Source organism: Lepidochelys kempii, chromosome 3 (genome assembly GCF_965140285.1).
Source record: "Lepidochelys kempii isolate rLepKem1 chromosome 3, rLepKem1.hap1, whole genome shotgun sequence".
Lineage (NCBI taxonomy): Eukaryota > Metazoa > Chordata > Testudines > Cheloniidae > Lepidochelys > Lepidochelys kempii.
In genome coordinates this window covers 193,017,388-193,038,063 of record NC_136382.1, presented here as the reverse complement: position 1 = coordinate 193,038,063, position 20,676 = coordinate 193,017,388, and the positions used below count along the sequence as shown (strand labels likewise).

The window sequence follows — 20,676 nt, the reverse complement described above, 5'->3', positions numbered from 1 at the left end:
CAATGTCCTTGGAGTAGACTCTCAAATGGACTTCAAGGGGCAGTCTCTTCCTTATGTTCCAAAAGTCCAGGCCAGATTTCTAGCCAGAATATTTTTAGGACATTACTATCTAGTCTAGATATTAGAATATGCTATATTTTATAAATTATTTCTGCAGTACCTTTCAGTATAGTTTCTTCATTACACCAATAAATAGGGAAAGGAAAAAGAAAATATATCAATACGTCTGTCAGTTTTCCCGCAAATCATCTGCGTGTTTGCATGTGGCATTGTTTTAGTCTTATGCAAAACAGGCAGTTCTCTTTAGCTAATGTTGCTTTACTTTTAAGATCAAATCTGTTCATATAGCTGGTAAAATGTTGGTGCTAATACACTTTTCCAAAGTAGTTGGACCAGCTGCTGTTGCAGTTAATGCTCACCCTTATTTTCACTAAGATAATCAAACTTTAAACCTACCATTAAAACTGAAATATAATGCTAAAAATTAAAGGTAGATCCTGAATTCTAGTTTAAACTTCAGATCTAGGGAGTGAGAGAAACCAAATAGAATCTAATAGTTTATTTTCAGCTGAAGATATTCTGTTTAAATGTACCATCTGAACAATGTAGCAAAGGCTTGTCAAGCAGTGCAGAGATTTCTAGGACAAGTGCTGTACCATTTACCAGTGCCTTATTCTAAACATGACTGACTGAAAACCTTTTCAAGAGGGACAACATACTGTGGTGTTACTGTACATAGGATTAAATATATGTTTTTGCACTGAATGCTGGCCAAATAGTTGGGACGTATCCAAAGAAAAATTTGTTGTGTATTAACACAGCAGAGAGTCCACTCAGTTTTTAAGTGATGCTCTCTTCACAGCTTTGCATTCAAGAATATAAAATAGCTTTTGAACTGAGGGAATGGTGTTGGTTCCTAAACTGCATATTATACCACTTAGGTAGTATATAATTTCAGGACTGGCTTTTTGTTTCTAAAGCAGTGTAGTACTGTGGGACAGTGTTTTATTTCAAGTCTGTTCTGCTGTTGAGGAGAGGCAAAATATTTCTCCGACTAAGATAAGTGACTGAATTTTGGTGTGCTGACTTGCTAGCAGTAAACAAATTAATGTGACATCAGGATATTATGATTAATTGCTTTATTGAAAATGAGTGATTTGGGAAATAATATTCAAAGAGCAGGATGTATAAATATCTTTCCCAACTATTCCCAGGGTAATAGTCATATGAACTAGGACAGATTTTAACATTTGTTAAAATGAAAGAATCAAACTGTAGATGTCTTCTGACAAGGTTGTTTGTTGACGGGTTGCTGTTCTGCGGCAGCTTTGGAATCTCTAACTCCCTCCCATACATCTGAAGTCATAACCTAGAGCACGGGTTCTCAAACTGGGGCTCAGGACCCCTCAAGGGGTCACAAGGCTATTACATGGGTGGTCGCGAGCTGTCATCCTCCACCCCAAATCCTGCTTTGCCTCCAACATTTATAATGGTGTTAAATATATAAACACGTGTTTTTAATTTATAAGGGGGGTCGAACTCAGAAGCTTGCTGTGTGAAAGGGGTCACCAGTAAAAAAAAGTTTGAGAACCACTGACCCAGAGACATAACTGTCCAATTTTGTGCAGTTCTGTATGACCGTGACATTACCCAGCGTACAATCTGGACTGATGAACAGCTGCGTCCCCTCAGTTCTCTCACCTGGGGTGTCTTTTACACTGCTTTGCTTAGAGCTACCATTCCTAGTCTGCTCCCTCTCAAACTCCAGCATGTAAATTACTCCCAGTTATACTCTGAGTGCTACCGTCAGCCACTCTTGAATTACACTGCAAAGTAACACCCGCAGATTTCCAGTCTTTCCTCAGAAATGTACATCTTGTACTGCCCAGCTCTCTCCTGGACAACACAAGCTCATAAGATTTGTCACTTTGTTAATGGAAAATAATATGCACAAATCCTGTTATCCGAAATGGAGTTTCCCAAACACTTCAATCTAAACACACTGGTTGAGATAAAACAAGTTTAATTAACTACAAAAGAGAGATTTTAAGTGATTACAAGTAATGAAGCATAAAAGTCAAACTTGTTACAAGAAAATAAAAGTAAATCTCAACTAATGCCTAACTTAACAAGCGAGAGTGAATTCAAAGCAAAGGTCTCCCTCACTACATATTTTAGCAGTCTTACTGGCTGAATCTTTCAGTCAGGATCCCTCTCCCAGTCCAAAGCTGGTTCCCTTTGTTCTTCAGGTGTTGTGGATGCTGTGGGTAAAGTTAAAAGAGCAATAATTTGGAGCGTCTCCACTCTTTCCTTTTATAATCCTTTCTCTTCTTTGAGAATCATCTCCAGCTGAGATTCAGGAGACATAAAGTCTGTGTCAACCCGAACCCTCAGCTGTTTTTGTCAAGATGTAGATTTCTGCTCATGTCCTCTTTCCTGCCAAAGAATGGTCAGTTAACCAGGTGATAGTCCATTTAATTTGTTGACACCTGCTTGAGGCGTTGGATAACCTTTTTGTCTCTGGGTGGTTTGTGACTCTTCCCCAGACTCAGAACATATCATTAGTAATATCTTGCAGTAGAATCCTATAACTTTACATAGTGTTGCTTCACATTTTACCAAGAGTTTTCAAATGATACACAAGGCATACTTTGTATGAAATTTATCATAGTCATGTAAAAGGGGTGAACATAGGGGTATATCTTGTCACCCATTTCATGCCATTTTAATAGGTTGATTTGCATATTTGAAAATAACTATAATAACTATAAACTTCCATTTAGAAAAAATGGCAGTTCAGTGCTAGTGAAAGGCAGTGGTGTGACATCCCTGATGTATGAAATTCTATATATATTTGGACAAGTTTTCTACTGCTCTGTCAGCATGCCTTAAGGCTAGTCTGGGGCAGAGCATATTCTCTAGAGCATTGGTTCTCAAACTTATTTGATTGTGCCCCCCTTCTGTGTGTCTGTAGTCATTTACACCTCTCCCCCAAGTACATATACCATCATGCAGCTGCGTAGGGAGAGTGGAGAGCAGTGGCTGCTGGCTGGGCACTCAGCTCTGAAGGCAGTGCACCCCAGGAGCAACGCAAAAATAAGGGTGGCAATGTAAAAAGTGATATTCGTCAATATCACTTTTCACAGCAGACTTAGCACCCCCTTGCTGCTGCTACTCTGGGGCTGACAGCTGGAGCTCTGCCATCTCCAGGGGAGAGACGAGGGGAAGAGAGGCTGAGCTGCCTCGCAGTGAGGGATTGGGGAGTGGGGGAAGGAGAGCACCAGCCCGATGAGGGATTGATTAGGCAGGAGGGAAGAGAGTCCTAGGTCAACAGGGCTCTGGATTTCTCCTTTATCCCTGCCTCCTGAGTGTCCATGTCCCTTCTGCATGAGACCCAGCCACCTGGGGCCAACAGCCAGAGCTTTATAATAATAATAATTAATAATAATAATAAAAAAGGCAGGGTGGGGGAGCACAGAACCTGCACCTCCCTTGGCACATTCCTGTGCATCCTTTGGGAGGCCTACCCCATAGTTTGAGAACCACTGCTCTAGACCAGTGGTTCTCAACCTATTTTCTTGTTGTGTGTTTTCAGTGGTCTGCAAACACATGCTACAATGAAGTACCCGTCCTGTTCTTAAAGGGACAGCTCCTATTAACTGAGCTACACGCTATTTTTCATTGTATTTCTAATGTAACATCCCAATTCATTTGTTTTGCATTATAAAATTATTGCAGTTACTCAAGGGACTTCACATTCTTCACAGAAATAATGTGTATGTATTCATATATGTATAATTTGTTTATACTACATACAAAATGCTATACTAAAAGAACATGAAGTTTGCCAAGTCAAGCACTCACACTTGGAAATGCCTGAATTAAGTTTGCCTGAGCATTATGGTACAGTATGTACTTTCATGATTGCATTCTATTTTTTTCTCCTGTGTGGTTGGTCGGCAAGATTTGGACCCAGGATCTTCAGATGCACAGCATACACTTCTTCTGCTTGAGCTAAAGAAGCAACTAGAAGCCAAAGTAGGCTAATGGAGAGTAGAGGAAAATGATGCAGTTTGCTGGTGTGTTACACAACTATTTGTGATAACCAGCACACAACTGCTGTATCAGGATTACTGTGTTATCTTCCTACTTTTGGTAGCTGAGTGTTGTTTAGTGGTTAGAGCAGTGATTACAGATGGGGTAACCAAGCTCATAGGGCTGGGACAGTCATTCTGAAAGATAGTGTGGTCAAGAAGATAGCACTTGGCGCTTTCATAGTAGAGACCTAGGTTCTATTCCCAGCTCTGTCAGAACTGGCTTTGTGGAACTTGTACAACTTCTCACTTTGTAAAAGGCTGTTTGGGGGAATGTTGTTTGCCTAGTTGTTTGCCTCTGATTCTAGGGCTTGTCTACACTGGCAAGTTTCTGTGCAGTAAAGCAGCTTTTTGTGCTGAAACTGCAGACGTGTACACACTGCCAAGCCACTTTGTGCGCAGAAACTCCTCAGTTGCAGCTCTGCAAAAAAACCCACCTCGATGAGAATTGTAAGGCTATTTGCACAGAGGCTCCAGCGCTCTATTGCCAATGTAGATACTTGATTGCTTTCTGCGCTGTAATTGGCCTTCAGGGCTGTCCTGTAATGCCTTAAGTGACCATGCTCCTTGTTTTGAACTGGGCTGCCTTGGAGACATGCACCCCTCCCATTTCAAATCAAAGTTTCTGACAGCTGTTGCTCCGGGACACAAAGCAAACCATTAATGTGGAGTGCTCCTGCTGTTGAACACAGAGAGGTGTCTGTGTGTGAGAGGCTGATGTCGGGGTTTCCCCTCCCCCTGCCTCAGGACTGGTTGCTTCCTCCCGCTGTCTGAACTTACAAGACAGCATGCTGACACACTCTGTCCCCCAAAACAGTCTCTCTCTCCCCCACCACACATACTCCCTGTGTCACGCTCTTCCCCGCCCCCACACTTCAGTTGAAAAGCAGCTGGCAATGCAGTAGGATGCCCATGGAACAATGGGATTGGGAAACCTGCATCATGTGATGCTGGGCCTGCCCCATGAGGCATTGCAAACCTTTCCCAAAGCGCCCTGCTGCCAATTGCACCGTGGGATAGCTACCACAATGCACTGCTGTCTTTGCCATTGCAAGAACTGCTAATGTGGATGTGACAGCAGTTTAATTCCAGCATTTGAATAAAAATGGTATAACTTGTGGCGCAGAAACTTGCCAGTGTAGACATACCATTAGAGGTGTGAGTGAAGCTTTGGTCAGTGATTAGGATTGTCAACTGTGCAGCAATACGAACAGCACTCAGCTGAAGAAATGAGACAAGTACCCATGTGTGACGGGTTCCCCCCGGGGTGCCAGCTTGAACTGGGGTAACACTGAGCCCCCCAGACCGACTAGCCTGGGCTTCCTTTACACTGTACTGCTGTGACCAACCTGCCAAGCCCCCTCCCAGGCTCCAGCACACACACCCTGCTACGGTACATACAGATGCTGTGATCAACTCTGCACAGGGAGGCTACAGCTAAGGAACTGCCCAGCTACTCAAGTGCACACCCCCTTCTTAAGTGTAAACCCAAAATTATACCATCTTGCGCTGCACAGAGATCTGTACAGCGTAAACTCCTGACAGTTGCCCCCCCCTCAATTGTGGAGAAGGATATGTACAACAGATTTCTGCCCCAAGTTATAAATTCCCACACACTGGCTTTAGACAAAGCAAAAGTTGACTCGGGGGGGGGGGGGGGGGGGCTTATACTGGCTGGACCTCCTGAGCAGCAGCCCTGTGTGGGGCAATCTGTGTGCGGGCAGCTCAGTTGGGGATCCAGGTGGAGGGGCGGTTTGGCTGAACAGGGACTTGTTGGGTGGGTTCTGGGTACAATGGTAATGGGATTCTGCAGGGGGGTCCAGGTGAAGGTGGTTTGGGCTCAGCATGGGGGGGTCTGGGTGTGGGGGATTAGTGGGGGTTCCAGATGCTGGTGGAGTGGTGCTCAGTGGGGTGGGGAACCAGGTGCAGCTGGTTGGCACTTGGTGGGGTGGGGATCTGGGTGTGGGTGGCTCGTCAGGGTGGTCCAGTTGCAGGGGGAGTGGGGCTCACTGGGGTGGGGGGGCTCGGTGAGGTAACGGGGTCTGGATGCATGGGGGTTGGGTGGATGGGGGAGCAGCTCCCTATACAGGGATCCCTCCCCCTGCAGCTGAGGAGTGATGGATGCAGGAAGCGAGTGTGTGTGGGGAGTTCGGAGAGCTTCCTGCAGCTGGGGAAGAAATCTGGGGGTGGGTCTGACCTGGCCCCGGATGCCATGCAGGGAAAGAGGAAGTCCCATGCTCCCCAGCCAAACTGGGACTAGCAGCTGATTCTGGCACAGGGTAGGAGCCACTGGCCAGGTCTTCCCCAGTGCCGCCCTGTGCCCCACAGTGATTTACCTCACCGCTGGCTGCCCTGGGCATCTGAAACATAATGCTGTGGAGAGTCACATGACTGCTCTTGTGGCTTCCCTTTGCTTCCCTATCAGAAAGTCATTCTTCTGCGGGGAAGCAAAGAATCCCTCCAGGAGTAGAATTTTCAAGCTTCTGAAAGTTGTTACATAGTTTATGCTGGCTTGTCTGGAAAATTAAACTACTGTTTGCCTTTCTTGCACCGCTAACAACTTGATTGTAACTGAACAACTTAGATCCAATTTCATGGCTTCTGAGTCATCACAGACCTCTGATCAGAGTGCACATTTGAACAAGTTCTACCTCAGACCTTTGCCGTGTTCTTCTCCCAAAGCATTAGTTGTGTGGCTGACGCACAGTAGGCCCATATTTTCCCATCTCGGACTGGCGGTTAATTTCTACTGTTCTTTTCTGCCACTCTTCCTTCAGCCTCTCTTTCCTCTGATTCGTAGTTCAGGGCTGCTGTGCTTGATGTCACTCAGAATTTGTCTACACTGCAGTAAAATAGGAAAAACAGAGGTGTTAAAGAACTTTATTTTAAAAATTGTCAGAAGTTGCAGGAGTTGTCTTCAAGCAGGATAATCGTGGAGGACCAATCATAGTTGAAGAAGGATAGAGTACCACTATTTTTTTCCCCAATTCCCTAGACACATCAAAGACAAGTAATGACTTTAACTTTTACATTTATCCGGAAGAGCACACAACCTTTTTTCTTGACAGAGTTCATAGGTATTTTTCAAAAACTGTTTACAGTTAGAGGAATGTGGAACAGATCAGAAGATAAGATAAATGTGTCATGCTTCTGAAATTTAACCCTGTGCTTTTTATATTGCAGGAATAGAATCTTATTGTGATGTGCGTATGCTGTAAGGACAGGGAAGTTTTCAGAGATCTTCACTTTATTTTCTTGTCTAAATAAATTAAACAAAGTTCATACTGTTATCTCACTCCCCATCACTGAATTATTAATTTTAATTATTCTCTGTGAATGTAAATAAATGCCATCTGTCAGCCAGTTAGAAATGTAAATAAGTAGTGATTGCAATCTTTGCAACTACAGCTTGTAGAATTGAACGGAGAAGCCGAGAAGATGACCTAGGTGACTTTATTCTATAGGGAACAATTATAATGCTGAGGTCACCTAAAATTGATTAGTAGTACCCAAGTGCTTAACTTTATTAAGTGCCATTGATTCCAATTGGACTGTTTAGTGTGTGATACACAGTACATAGGTAATTTTTTTGCAGGATACAGGCCTAGCTCTTCCTAGCTGCGGACTCTCCCAGCACATTGGACAGTAGTTCTTATGTACGCAAGCTCATAGCAAACATGATTTTCTATAAGCTTTCTCCATGAAAATCAAAGTAGTTTTGATGGCTAATAGAATTAAATGCACTAATTCATATACTTCATCTAATATATCCTGTGTCTAAAATCTTAGATATTCACAAAGGTAGGTAGTTTTGAAGTCTGACTGTTGAGACTAGAGAGATCAATAAAAGGTTAATCTACAAGAAGGGCTGGATTAACCCGTCCCTGGTCCCTAGGGAAACATACACTTCTGGGATCCTGCCTTCTAATCTGAATAACAGCAGCAGCCTCCGGTTCCTTTTTTTTTATTCATTGCTGGTCCCAAAAGAGGCATTGTTTGCTATAATAGTCACAAAATGACGGGAAATGCAAGCATAAAGGTGGGAGGACACGGAGGAGGAGAGACGGAAGGAAGGGAAAAATACACTTCAGTGATGTTCCCTCCCATACATGCCATTGCAGTAAATTCCCATCCCAGACAGTACGTTTACTACTGTTGTCTGTACACTTACTACTAGTGGCTTCTTTATCCAGTGCCACCTTCCTCTCCTTTACTATGTTGGGAATGGAAAAGTGAGTCTCTGTTGTGTGGTGGAAGGGTGAGGACTATCTCTTCCCACTCATCCACTGGTGCAGATGTGTGCGTGAACTGAAAAAACTTCACTCACTTGAGTGAGTGGTGGCGTTACCTAGCACACGGGTCATAATACCCCTCAAGTAAGTGAAGTTCTTTCAGTTCACGCAAAAATCTGCATTGGCCAAAGCAAAACGTTGGTCGTTCTCCCCCCGCCCTCCCAATTGGGGTCCTACTAAGCATATGCCTAGTTTGCCTATGAGTTGCTCTGGTCCAATCTGCAAGGTGTAATTTATCAAATGAGTCATTTAAAAGGTTTAGAACACTGAAAATATTGGATTTTTTTTTCAACATTTTCCCCAGAATTAAATCTTACCTAGACCTCTGGTGTAAAATTGGTACAGGAATTATTTCATCTTCATAGAAACCAAACAAAATTTAACTATAAATGGAAATATCAACTCAGCCTTATAGCTTCTATTGAACAGCTACCAGTACATACATAATATCGATATAAAAAAAAGTTTATAAGTGGGAATCAGTTGTTTTTTCTAATACTGTACTTTATTTCTATTTAACATACTAACAACTATTCAAAGGTTGCAGCCGTATCTGGAATGGTGTTAGTAACTGAGTCAATGCTTCGCTGCGTAATGTAAGCTACTAGGATTCCTACGGCATAGCACATGGTGTACCAATGTTCTTTTTTAAATTGACAGGTCCATGTAAATCCTTGTTTTTATCAATCACCTGAGAATAGCCATCTATTACCATTGGAAACAGATGAATGGCACGCTTTGAGCCCAGGTGACAGCTTTTCCCTGTTAATCGACAAATACATTTTCAAGGTCCTCTCTACACACTCAGATGTGGAAAGCACACTAAGGTAACGATATCTGATGTGGAAAAACCAATAGTAATACTAGTTGTAACAGAAACTTGTTAATTATAGTTTTCTAAGGCACAACAGATCTTGAATGAACAAAAAATAAATCCAAATAAACATCTGCTTAAAGTCAAGTTTAAATTATTTTATCTCTTCATTAAGAAGATAGAGGGAAAGCATGAAGTAACTAGATCAATCCATATCCGATATATACTGCAGTCCCAATCCTGGAGCCCCAGTGAGTGATTTATTGTAGTATCTGGCGGGGAGGTTGTGGGGAATGAGAAACATGTACCTGCTTTATCATTCGTACCTGTCAGTGTTTTAATAAATAGAATCAAAAGTGCTTTTGTATCTCATGGGTGAGATTTTCAAAGGCATGGCACCCAACTTCCATTGAAAACCTGTGTTGTAGAAAGTGTGGGGAAAATTGAACTTTACTTAAATAGGTAGTATAATGTTAAATGTAATTTTAATTTAAAAAATAAGCTTTGCTTAGCAACCAATAAAAGGATTCTATGTCCATACATCCTGATCTTACAAGTAGGAATCTTGTTTTAAAGACATTTTAGATGTAACCCTTTAGATCTAACTTTTTTTCTGGTAAGTGAGTTACCAAAATATTTATTGGTGGAGGAGCAGAAAAATTACCACGAACACCACTCTTGGGGGACAACTGATTTGAAAGAATGAAACATTTACATTGCTGATAGACACTGTATGTCAGATGGTTCCTATAGTAACCAAAAATTACTGCATACCTTACATTTTCAATCCATTGTGCATTTTCTTTGATACTACACACTGTCCAAGTTGTGGAGAGGAGAGAGCTAGTAGACGGGCAAATGTTAAAGTACAGTTGAAGATCCTGAATCATATTTTAAACTCTTAGAAATTTTTAAACTTCAGAATTTTTTTTTAAAATACACTGACTTCTAGTTTTCCCAAGGGCACTAAAGTTGTCCACAAGCCTCAAGACTGGAACAGCCAACAAGATTTCTGTTTTTTAAAAAAAGCAAAAACCTTTGTAAAGATTGAAAAATGTAAATAGATGAGTGTCAAATTTCAGCCTAGCGCAAATGTTTATCAATTGCCAGCTATTTTATGACAAAACAATGTATGTTGAATTATACAAGTGTGTAAGTAGAAATTAAACCTATGCGCAAATACTGTGCTGAATTAGGCCCCAAATGAAGAAGTGCATTTAATTTATTATATATAGTCTTGTTTACTATTTCTGATTTATAAAGCAACAACAATCTGTACTCTCTACTTTGAAATAAGCTAGTAGGAGAGAATGAAAAATGAGCTACTGCTACAGGGAATGAAAAATGAATGTTTGTTTGAGATATGAGAGCTGGGAATGAAAGTTGGCTTTTCTTTCTGTTCTATTTTAGGATTTTATGCTGCTGATTACTTCTGTAATATTTGTATCTTTTAGAATTTGAATAACATACTTCAAAACCTGTATTCATTTTATGGTAAAAATTATCATTTACAATACTACTACTGCGTTATTGAAAATTAACAGCTCCTACAGTTAAATGAAGGCAGAAACCAATTTATTTTATGGTCAGTAATGCAAATCTAGTTTCACCTTGTCATATTGGGGTTTTGTATGGTCTTGGATCGTAAGTTGTGCTGACTGATGATTTGTTGCTTTTAGGCAACCATGTAGTTTGTTGCCTAGATACATCATAGTAAAAAATTGCCAACAGACTTAAGAGAACGTTATTCTAGCACCATTAATATGTATGGTAGATGCAATACAGTAGAGGTTTCTTGTTGGTCTCTTAATATCTGAAACTGAGGTTTGCTTCTATGTTATGACATTTGAGTGGAAATAGACATTTAGAATACAAATAAACTTGTGTTCAGTTCAAATAGATAAAGGAAGTTTTTGAATTTTTTTTCCACTAAAAGATGCATTTTAATATACTATAGGAAAAATAGCAAGATTGCTGCAGATGAAACAGCAAATAAATCCTCTTCAAGTGGTCATCCTATCAAGATGTCTTGTGATCCATCTTTAGTAGAATTAACATCATGTTCCAATAATAACATACAAGTGAAAGTACATTCTCTATTGGAAAGGACAGCAGAAATTCCAAAAAATGAGACTTCTTCCAAGAGTTTGGTGGGTGTTAATATCTGATTAAATATTGCAACATGTCTGTATTTTTGGAAGGGTGGTCTGAAAATCGGGTAAAATGAAAATTGTTTTTGTTCTTGTCTCTGTACCTTTTTAAAACCCATCATGGGGGAGTAGGTTCTTTGACAAATCAAGAGGCTGTTTGAGAATACATTATCTTGATTTTATGTACTATAATAGAATTTCCAAAAAATTTTTGCTTATCACAAAAGCCGTAAGCTGACGTGCCTGAACTTTTCCTTATACCTTATAAACAGGTGCAAAGCAGTAAAAGATTTCTTCAGAACAAAGAATGGCTTTGTAAGTGAGTGATATCAGAAATAAAATCTGTATTTTGTGGGAGAAACAAGTGTTGAGTTCTGCTTATGTCCTTACAAATCCTGTTGCGTTCCAAAGCACCGTGATATACTGAAAAAAAGGGTAAGGTCAGGACTCTGACTGTGAACAGGGACGTGCCCCAAAAGCCATTGCCTAGGGGAATGTACAACACAACACAGTGCTTGTACCCTGCTGAAAAGCCTCTGAAGTTCACATGTATCTAGAACTGTCGACACACTGTTCTGGGTCTAGGTCAGGGAATAAGATCCACATGTATTGTTCACACAGCTTCTTCCAGTTGGTTACAGCTCTGGAACTGTGTGTTCAGGATCAGACAGAATACAGAAAAAAGGTTCATATTACCCTGCTTTTGTAGTGTTAATGTTTCCTTATGTTTGTGGTAAAGAGGCTTAGAGCCAGAGTTTGCAAACAGAACCGAATTTTCAAAACTCTAATGTCTTGTTATCTTACTCTGACGGAGTAAAAATGGCTTTCAGATAGTGTAATTATTGAGATGCCAATTTTATTTTATTTTTACTACTGTTGCTTTTCTAATGGAGAAAGCAATATAATGCAAAGACAGATGCAGGACAATTGCTCTTTGATAACATACTATAGCTGATATTTTTCTTTATAAGTACAATTGAAATGCCAGCCTTCATCACACTTACGAGACTTCCAAAATATATTTTATCCCTTCTTAAAAGCAGAGGTTGTCCTGGTTTAAAACTGACTATACCAGTCAACGATCATGTCATAAACAGAGTTTGTATGTTTTTCTTGTTTCTCTAGCCCAGTTCTGGAGTCTTTGTTTCTGAGCATAACTTAACTGGGAGCGAAATAGCCACTTGAGAAATGCTGAACATTTTTGCATCTCCCATTCTGTATAGTAATTCAGTGTTCCTTACTCTCACTGTCTCCAGGCTTTCTGATGCTTCAGTGGCCACAAACCATGTGGCATCGGTGGCAAGGTATCAGTGAGATCTTTTATGAACCTTTTGGTCTGTAAATGAACATAGGCTTTCTTCTGAGTGTTAAGGAGGTCTTAACTGTGGGAGTAAAGAGAGGCTTCTTTAAATACTGATTGGCTGAGAGAGTAGGAGGTGCCAAAATGTTCAGCATTATGACTGACTTTTGCTTCCGTTAAGCTGTACCTACAAGAAAACCAGGTCTGTTTAGGCTGTTTATGAAGACAAAGCTGCTTACAAATGTCTTTTGAACAAAGTCTTTTTTTCATAGTTTCTGTATCCTAAAACTAGAAAAAAAAAAAGTACTGTGGTACTAATCAACAAACATTATTTCAGTTTTTTTCTGCTAGTTGTAACGAAAGTGAGGAGCTAAAACCTGTCTGGAGGAAAAGGATGCTTCCATCTTGGATGTTGCAAGGAGACCTCATGGTTCAAAGTCTTTCAACTCCAGTCACTAAAAGAGGTAAGTTAGTAATGCAATACAAAGTACTTATGACAATATGCATATTCTCTGCTTTAATCTCTTCTGACCCATTGATATGGGAAAGTGCAGGTATAAACTGATTATTTTTCCCCCACGGAATCCTCTTTACATTCATCTTTATAGTTTGACAGATGGCTGAACATATTCGCTTCTGTTGCTTCCTTTGTCTCACGTTATCGTCTCTGGTGTTTGCAGCATGCATCCAAAGAGAGGGTGAGTGAGCTAACAGTAAGCTGATGTTTTAGCACTTTTATTTTGACCTGTAAGCCTGACACGGAGGGCACATTTGCCTTCCCAAAAGCTTGTTGACAATTTCTTTCTTTTACATGTTTGGTTTTGTTAATTCTTTTTCTTGATAGATTACACCTTGATGACAGGTTTACCTATATAACAATACTGGTCAGTTTTATAGTGCCTGTTATTCCAAAAAAACATGTCTTGAAGTTTTTTTTTCCAAATTTCAACAGCATCAGCAATACTTCAGCAATCTTTCTGCAATTTGTCCAAGGCTATGGAAATAGGTGTCAGTGTATTTAGCATATCTTCTACATTTGTCTTTAGTTTGTTGTTGACTACTTTTATCATTCTCTAGTATAGAAAGACAAGGTGGGCAAAGTAAAGTCTTTTATTGAACCAACTTCTGAGCTACACACCTTGTCTCCTGGGACCAACACAGTTACAACAACTCTGCAATTTACCAGTATAGTAAGACATGGTAGGCAGCCCAAAAATGAGTTCGCTAACCAGTTCTTCCAGATTATTCAGACAAGTCTGCAGCATCATCTTCAAAGTCATTGCCTTCCGAGAAGCATTTTTCATAATATTTCATTCTGAGAACCAGACCTTGCATCTTTTTGCGGCACTGTTTATATTTGGCACGTGTTCCTTTTTTTAACCCAGAGGTACAGGGATTTCTTGAAGAGATTCCCTATTTTATGACTTGCAGCCAGTGCTGTTTTTTTCCTCTAGTTCCCAGATGTTGAAGTCAACACTAGAGGCTGCACTCTGAAGAATGTTGTCCCTTTTTTCCCACCCTGTCCTTTGCACTGACACCAGCATTGCTTCTTTCTGGTTGCACACGTTGCTCCTTCTCTCTTGTTACATAAGTCCCCTGTTTGTTTGTATCTCTGTCTGTGTACACATGCAAGGAGCTACAGCAAGGCCATTAATTTGAAGTGGCTTGAAGCAAGGGCTGGTAATTAGTGGGCAGATCACTGTTTTCCCACAAGCTAGAGAGTAAGTTTTCATGGTGGGTGGAGTCATAAATATTCAGAATTTGAGAACTGAGCCAAGCAGAGCTAAGACAGGGAGAAGAGTTTGTCTCATCTGCAAATCAGATCAATAAGCTCTCTATTCCTACATCCAGGTCATTAATAAACAACACCAAACCCTAAAGAGATCCCTGTAGAGCCTCACTTGGGATCTCCCTCCAATCTGATGTCATTCCATTCTTTGTTTGTGGTTGTTTAATCAATTATGTATCCACTTAATGGTGGTTCAGCTAAGGCTGCATTTCTCCTGCCTACTTATCAGAATGTCATGTGGGACTATGTCAAAGCCTCGCTGAAGTCCTGGTATATTATGTCCACTGCATTTCCCCCTATCCTTTCTATCAAAGAAGGAAATCAAGCTGTTTTGGTATGATTTGTTCTTAGTAAATCCATGGTGGCTGCTAGTGATTACCCTTTCATCCTCCAGGTATTTTCAAATTGAATGTTTTATACCTTGCTCTAGTAGCTTCCCAGATATCGAAGGATTGGTCCTTTGATTGGTCTATAGTTTCCTGGCTCCTTTTCCCTCCTTTTTAAAGATGGGCACTACATTAGCCTTTCTCCAGTCTTCTAGGACCTGTCGTGAGGTCTTGAAGATTGCATTCAAGGTTGGATCCCATAAATGTCCTCCTTTTCTTTTTCTTTAAGGTGGTGGAGTAACAAGAGGCAAAGGGAGAGGAAAAAACAATATGGAACCATCAAAGTCAAGAGCAAATGTGCAAGGGAGAAAACGGTTAGCTTGTGAAGAGCATTTAGGGGATTTCAAAGAGATGGGACAGGATCAGGGAAAAAAGAGCAAAACTACTGAAGAGGAAGCCACTGGCCCCCCATCACGGGTAATGTTTTTTGTATGTTGCTGAGTCCCATTATTTCAATATTATTGAAGTGCAGTTAGCAATGTTAGAGCTTTAAAACTGGTTCATCTCTTATAACTATCTTCAGCTTTTTATCTCATGATAAAATGTTTATCCCAGATAAAACGTGCCTTACCAGTGTTGTACAAACTAGAAACAGGAATTACTTTAAGGTAAAACAAGAAACCTAGGATATAAAGTACTGTTAAGATTCTTCTGTCAATGATCTGCCACCCCTAGTGCTAACTGTACTACCCGTATCCGTGTTTTGGGGTTCAAAAATTGAAATATACCATAGGATAATCTGAAGGTTTTTAAAAATTAGTGGTGATAATTTGGTAGTATTTTATGTTTTAATCCCATTTACTAATGGCTTTTTTCCAACATATGTTAGAAGGTAACAGATTTTGGCTTGATGGTTTAGTTTTAGAAAAGATGAAGAAACCTCCATGTCTTTATTTTCTGTAATTTTTCCTCTTATTGATAGTTATGTTTTTTCTGATACTTTTACCTTCTGTGAATTTGCTCAGGTTTTTGTGGTTTGTTTTGTTTTGTTATTTTTGTCAGTAGCACCATTTACCAGCGTTGAGATTAGTGCAGGGAAGAGTGGAAGGGGATTTATTTTTAATAGCAGTGATTTATTATAAGATATAGTTTTGTTGTCCTCATGTATGTTTTTGTGGCTTGTATGATCACCTGCTGAAATGTTATTTACCTCAGTCTGTAGTTCTAAGACTTCTTTATGGCTTCCCCTCCACTATCATAAACATTCCATAAATTTTCTCTAGTTCATAGAGGAGGCAGGATGTGAAGTTTTTGTTATAGGGTATCTTGGTTTTTAGATTTTAATATGTGATTTTGGTGGAGATGCTGGTAGTGTGGGAAAGCTAGGTCAGGCAACTGGGCTTTACATTTTCTTTGGAAGGCACCCAGATTTGTGGTCATTCCGATCTCTTCCAGAAGTGAGTTCTACAGTTGTTGACTAGTTGCCAAGAAAGCTGTATGGATCTGAATCTTTGGGTTGCCAGTTCCATTGTTTCAGTGGAATTTATCTGTTGTGGGATGTCATGATCAGTGACTGGCCCCTAAGGTAACTTGGGCAAATTTAATAGGAGTGCTTTAAAAATTAAGACAAAAATCTTGAATTTGATTTAGTGTTCAACAAGAAGCTAGTGAAGAGAACCGAGCATAGGGTGACGTGCTCTTGGCTCAGTATTGCTGAGTGAGCAAGCTGCTGTGTTCTGAACCAACTGGAGCTCTTTTAAGGCTGTCAGTTCTATTTCTAGATCCAGAACGTTGAAGTAATCAAGACTAGAGGCTGCAAATGTATCGAACACTATGGTTAATTTTTAATCCTGCACATGGAAAGAGGCTTTTTTTTTTTTTGCATCCATGACTTTTTTTGATAGATATCCAGAAGCAGTGAGGATTGTAGGAGATCATGAAGTCTGTTGGACGGTCACAACAATCTGAGGGCAAACTCCATCAATGGAAGCTGATGATATTGAGGTGACAGGTTCTTCAGTGCTTCCTTCGGTCTGCCAGCATCACTGTAATCTTTCCTTGATTCAGCTGATACCTGGTGCTATCTAATGTGATGGGAATATAAAGCTTGGTTTTGTCTGCAAGTTGCTAAATCTATAGAGGTGCTGTTTTGCAATCTCCGCTAGCTGCTTTGCAAAGATGCTGAGCAGACTATAGCAGAGGCTGGATTCTTTGCTATTCCCCAGGAAGGGATCTGGAAATTGAGAAGCAGGTGACTGTCTGGATGCAGTCTTATTGAAGCCATCTTAGTTCAATCCTATAAACCTCATCTGTGAGGCAGAGCAGCATTATTTCATGGACAGCTACATTAAGTGGTGTGGGTAGCTGCAGAAATTGGAGGATTTCATAACTTATGTTGGAGAAAAGGTGGCAATTTTTGCTTTTTCCATGGCTAACTCATAGATTTGCAAGAATTCCTTGTGCTTGAGTGTCTGCCTGTGCTGTTGCCTTCAGTGCTTGAGTTTTCTTCTTTCCTTCTGTCTCAGGTTATCTGAGACCCATGGTGATCTGGGAGACGAGGGGAATAGACACCTGTTTTAGCCTCAGTGGCTGTGTTTGATGCCTGGGCGGTGTCATCTATTTCATGTCTTTTTTTGTGGGATGGAATTTCCTAAAAAGATGTTTTGGGATTAGACTAAATCATGACCTTTTGTGAGTAGGCCATTTTAGTAGGTTCTTGTTGCTTGGGTGGGGGGAACTTTCTGATCTCAGTCCAAAGCAGGTGCCTGTTGGTCAATAAGTTTTTCCTACCTTATCTGTAGCCATGTCCTAGGCAAAAACTAGCTCATGTGTGAGCTGTTTTTTTTTTTTTTCACTACTACTACTTGGGTGACAAGCTGAGAAGTAAAATGATAATGAGTTAACAAATGCTGGTGAAAGAACTTTTGTTTTCTGGCAGCAGAAGTCATCATTTTATTGTCAATATAGTGGCTGTTTGAGTTTTCATAAACACAGAGCGTGACATACAGTATGTGCCTTAGTTTTGTTTTGCTACACAGAGGAAACAAGAATTCACATGGCAACTTCTGCAAAACGTTGTCACCATTTTCTTTCTTGCTGCTAGGATTGTAAACATAATTACTGGCAACTAATTATGAAAAAGCCACATTTTGTGATAAGATAATGAGGCTTTCCCTGAAAAATGTTTGCCTTTGAACATCTATTTAAAAAAAAAAAATCTTAAAAAGAAAGTCTTCTACCAGTCACTTGATTTGATTTTAATGGTTAAAAGATCTTTCTTACATCAAAAATTAACATGTGAATTTATCATTATGGGCATGTCAGAGATTTTTTTTAACTATGCATTTTCAGCCATTAAACTATATTGTGATCAGATTACACTGCGAAGACTGTCCACATTATTTTACCTTTAATGTGTTTACCTTGGAATAAGCTCATCATGAACAGCTTAAACCTTATGGATTGTTTCTTGTCTCTTGATGTAAAAATATTCAGTTTGCCAGACTTAGTATTTCAAATGTGGACTTAGAAGTGTTAACAACACTGGAGAGAGAAAGATTGCATGGAGCATTCCTTATAAGGGCCACCCGGCTTTGTGAAAAAGTTAATTCCTTAGTGCGGTTGGAGAATTAGAACAGAAAGTCCCTTCTCTTTAAATAGAGAGTAAATGGCGGAGAATCTACTGTCAAAATACAACCCCTGCATTAGGCAGAAAAGACATGGCTTATACTCTCCCAGGACTTGAAAAATTAACCATGCACCTACTAGTTGGAGAATGAAGCCTATTATCCACACAGAACCCATCCTTGGAAGTGAAATTTCACTCTGTTACAGTAAGTTTGGAAATTATGTGTACGTACCTTGAGATCTGTATTTATGTAACAATTTGAAAAAAGCCTTTCAATATTAATTTAAAATGTTCAATATTCATGAAACCCTATCAATATTAACTTAAAATATTACATTTTACAACACAAAGCTAGGGCTGCCAACTTTGGTTGGATGAATTCCTGGAGGTTTCATCACATGACATAATCTTCAATTAAAGATTAATCTTTAATTCCTGGAGACTCAAGGACAATCCTGGAGGGCTGACAACCCTACTTAAAGCATGCATCGGACTTCACAGGCATGAGACAAAGTCCCCAAGGAGCTTATAATGTAACAGCCTGCTCCTATAGATGTTTACTGCAGAGCACAGTGCTTAACATGATAAGCTTCCCTATTGAGTAGTGTACCCTAAAAGTACACTTTCCTCATGACAAATGATATAGCGAATGAGTTATAGGGTTGATAATGGAACTCTGGTTGCAGCTCTGAATATGAAGCTGTACTGAGTGGTTCCATATTCAAAGTAGCTTTTAATTATCTTTAACTCAAACACAACGTAACCAGTTTTCTTTAGACTTTGCAGAAAAAAATTAGCTGGTTGAATGCCATTCTGCAATTAATTCATTGTTTCAAACATGGAAACACTAATTACTAGATGAGCCATAAAACCCTAGTGCTTCAGCCTCAGAACATTATTCCACTATTACCATACTTAGCTAGGGGAAAAAAATCTCATATAGGGTTGAAGTACAGAAGTACCTCTTCGATTCACTCTAAGCTGCAGCCAGCCAACAGAAAGTGCGTGTTTGACGTGATTGCCATGACCATCACAAGTAATAAAACGGTTGTCTATAACTTTACTTAATTGCTCTTTTCTTCAGTGAGACTACTGTGCTTGGAAGTAAGTGTTTGTAGCTTAATTAGACATAATATAGACAAAGGAATGGATAAAGGGTTGCTGTGGGGGAAAATATCATACAAGATAGAGGGGGATGTTAGTTGGGCCATTCAGTCAATCTCCCTGCAAATGCAGGATTATTACCTAGCGCACTTTTTGTGTTTTGTGCAGTCTAGTTTTAAGTCTCAGACAATGAGGGTGGTCAATAGGTGGACTGTGGCCCAGATCCAGACTGCCAGATGCTTTTGAACAGACAGCAAAATCTTTTTATTTACTTATTATTATCATTGTTGTTTTTGTATTGTCTCTGGAGTCTGATCTTGACTATACCTTGACCAAGAAATTTGGACCTTGACAAAAAAGTAATTGACTACCCCTGTTTTAACTGCTCCTCTTGTGAGACTATACAGCAGGGGTGGGCAAAATACGGCCCATTTAACATTTCTGTCCAGCCCGCAATGACTAACATTTTTGTCCTCGCGGTGCAGCAGGGCACTCAGGCAGGCTGCCTGTATGCCATGGCCCCATGCTGATCCTGGAAGCGTCCGGCTGCTGCTGGCATGTCTCTGCGTGCCCCTGGTGGGGGGAGGGGAGGCAGCTCCCAGGAAACTGGAGGAAACCGGCCCATGGGAGCTGCAGGGACGGTGCTTGCAGGCACGGGCAGCGCACAGAGACCTGCTGCCCCCCTCCCCACAAAGGGGCGTGCAGAGACGTTGCAGCAGCAGGCTGCTTCTGGGACCGATGTGGGGCCACAGCATGCAGGCAACCTGCCTGAGCCCTGCTCCGCCGCCGGCTGGGAGCTGCCTGTGGTAAGCGCCTCCCAGCCAGAGCCTTCACCTCGCACCCCCTCCTGCACCCTAACCCCCTGCCCCAGGTCAGAACCCCCTCCTAAACCCAAACTCCCTCGCAGACCCCGCACCCTCTACTGCACCCTCAGTTTTTGCGCGAATTATTTTATTAGGTGACACTGCAGCAGAGGGGTAGGATTTAAAAATTTCATTAATATAGTAGAAATGTGCAGCCCGTGATGACTTACCAAAATTCATGGAGTGGCCCCCTTGTGAAAACTATTGCCCACCCCTGCTATACAGTATATCTAATTATCAGGAAGGCTTACTTGATATTGAATAAATTTTATCCCACTAGTCATATCAGTGTTTATTTTTGACATTCATTTGGTTA

At 40.5% G+C, this 20,676-nt stretch overlaps 1 protein-coding gene across 5 annotated transcripts in view; it reads left to right on the top strand.

Moving 5' to 3' along the window:
* The window catches only part of APLF (aprataxin and PNKP like factor), a 91,572-nt gene that overhangs the window by 18,510 nt on the left and 52,386 nt on the right, over window positions 1-20,676 (top strand). For all 5 annotated transcript variants that reach the window (XM_073339432.2, XM_073339431.2, XM_073339434.2 and 2 more), the window contains exons 3-6: window positions 9,047-9,213; window positions 11,158-11,350; window positions 12,988-13,114; window positions 15,055-15,242. In XM_073339432.2, the coding sequence (XP_073195533.2) occupies window positions 9,047-9,213; window positions 11,158-11,350; window positions 12,988-13,114; window positions 15,055-15,242 (675 nt within the window). The remainder of the gene's footprint in view (window positions 1-9,046; window positions 9,214-11,157; window positions 11,351-12,987; window positions 13,115-15,054; window positions 15,243-20,676) is intronic.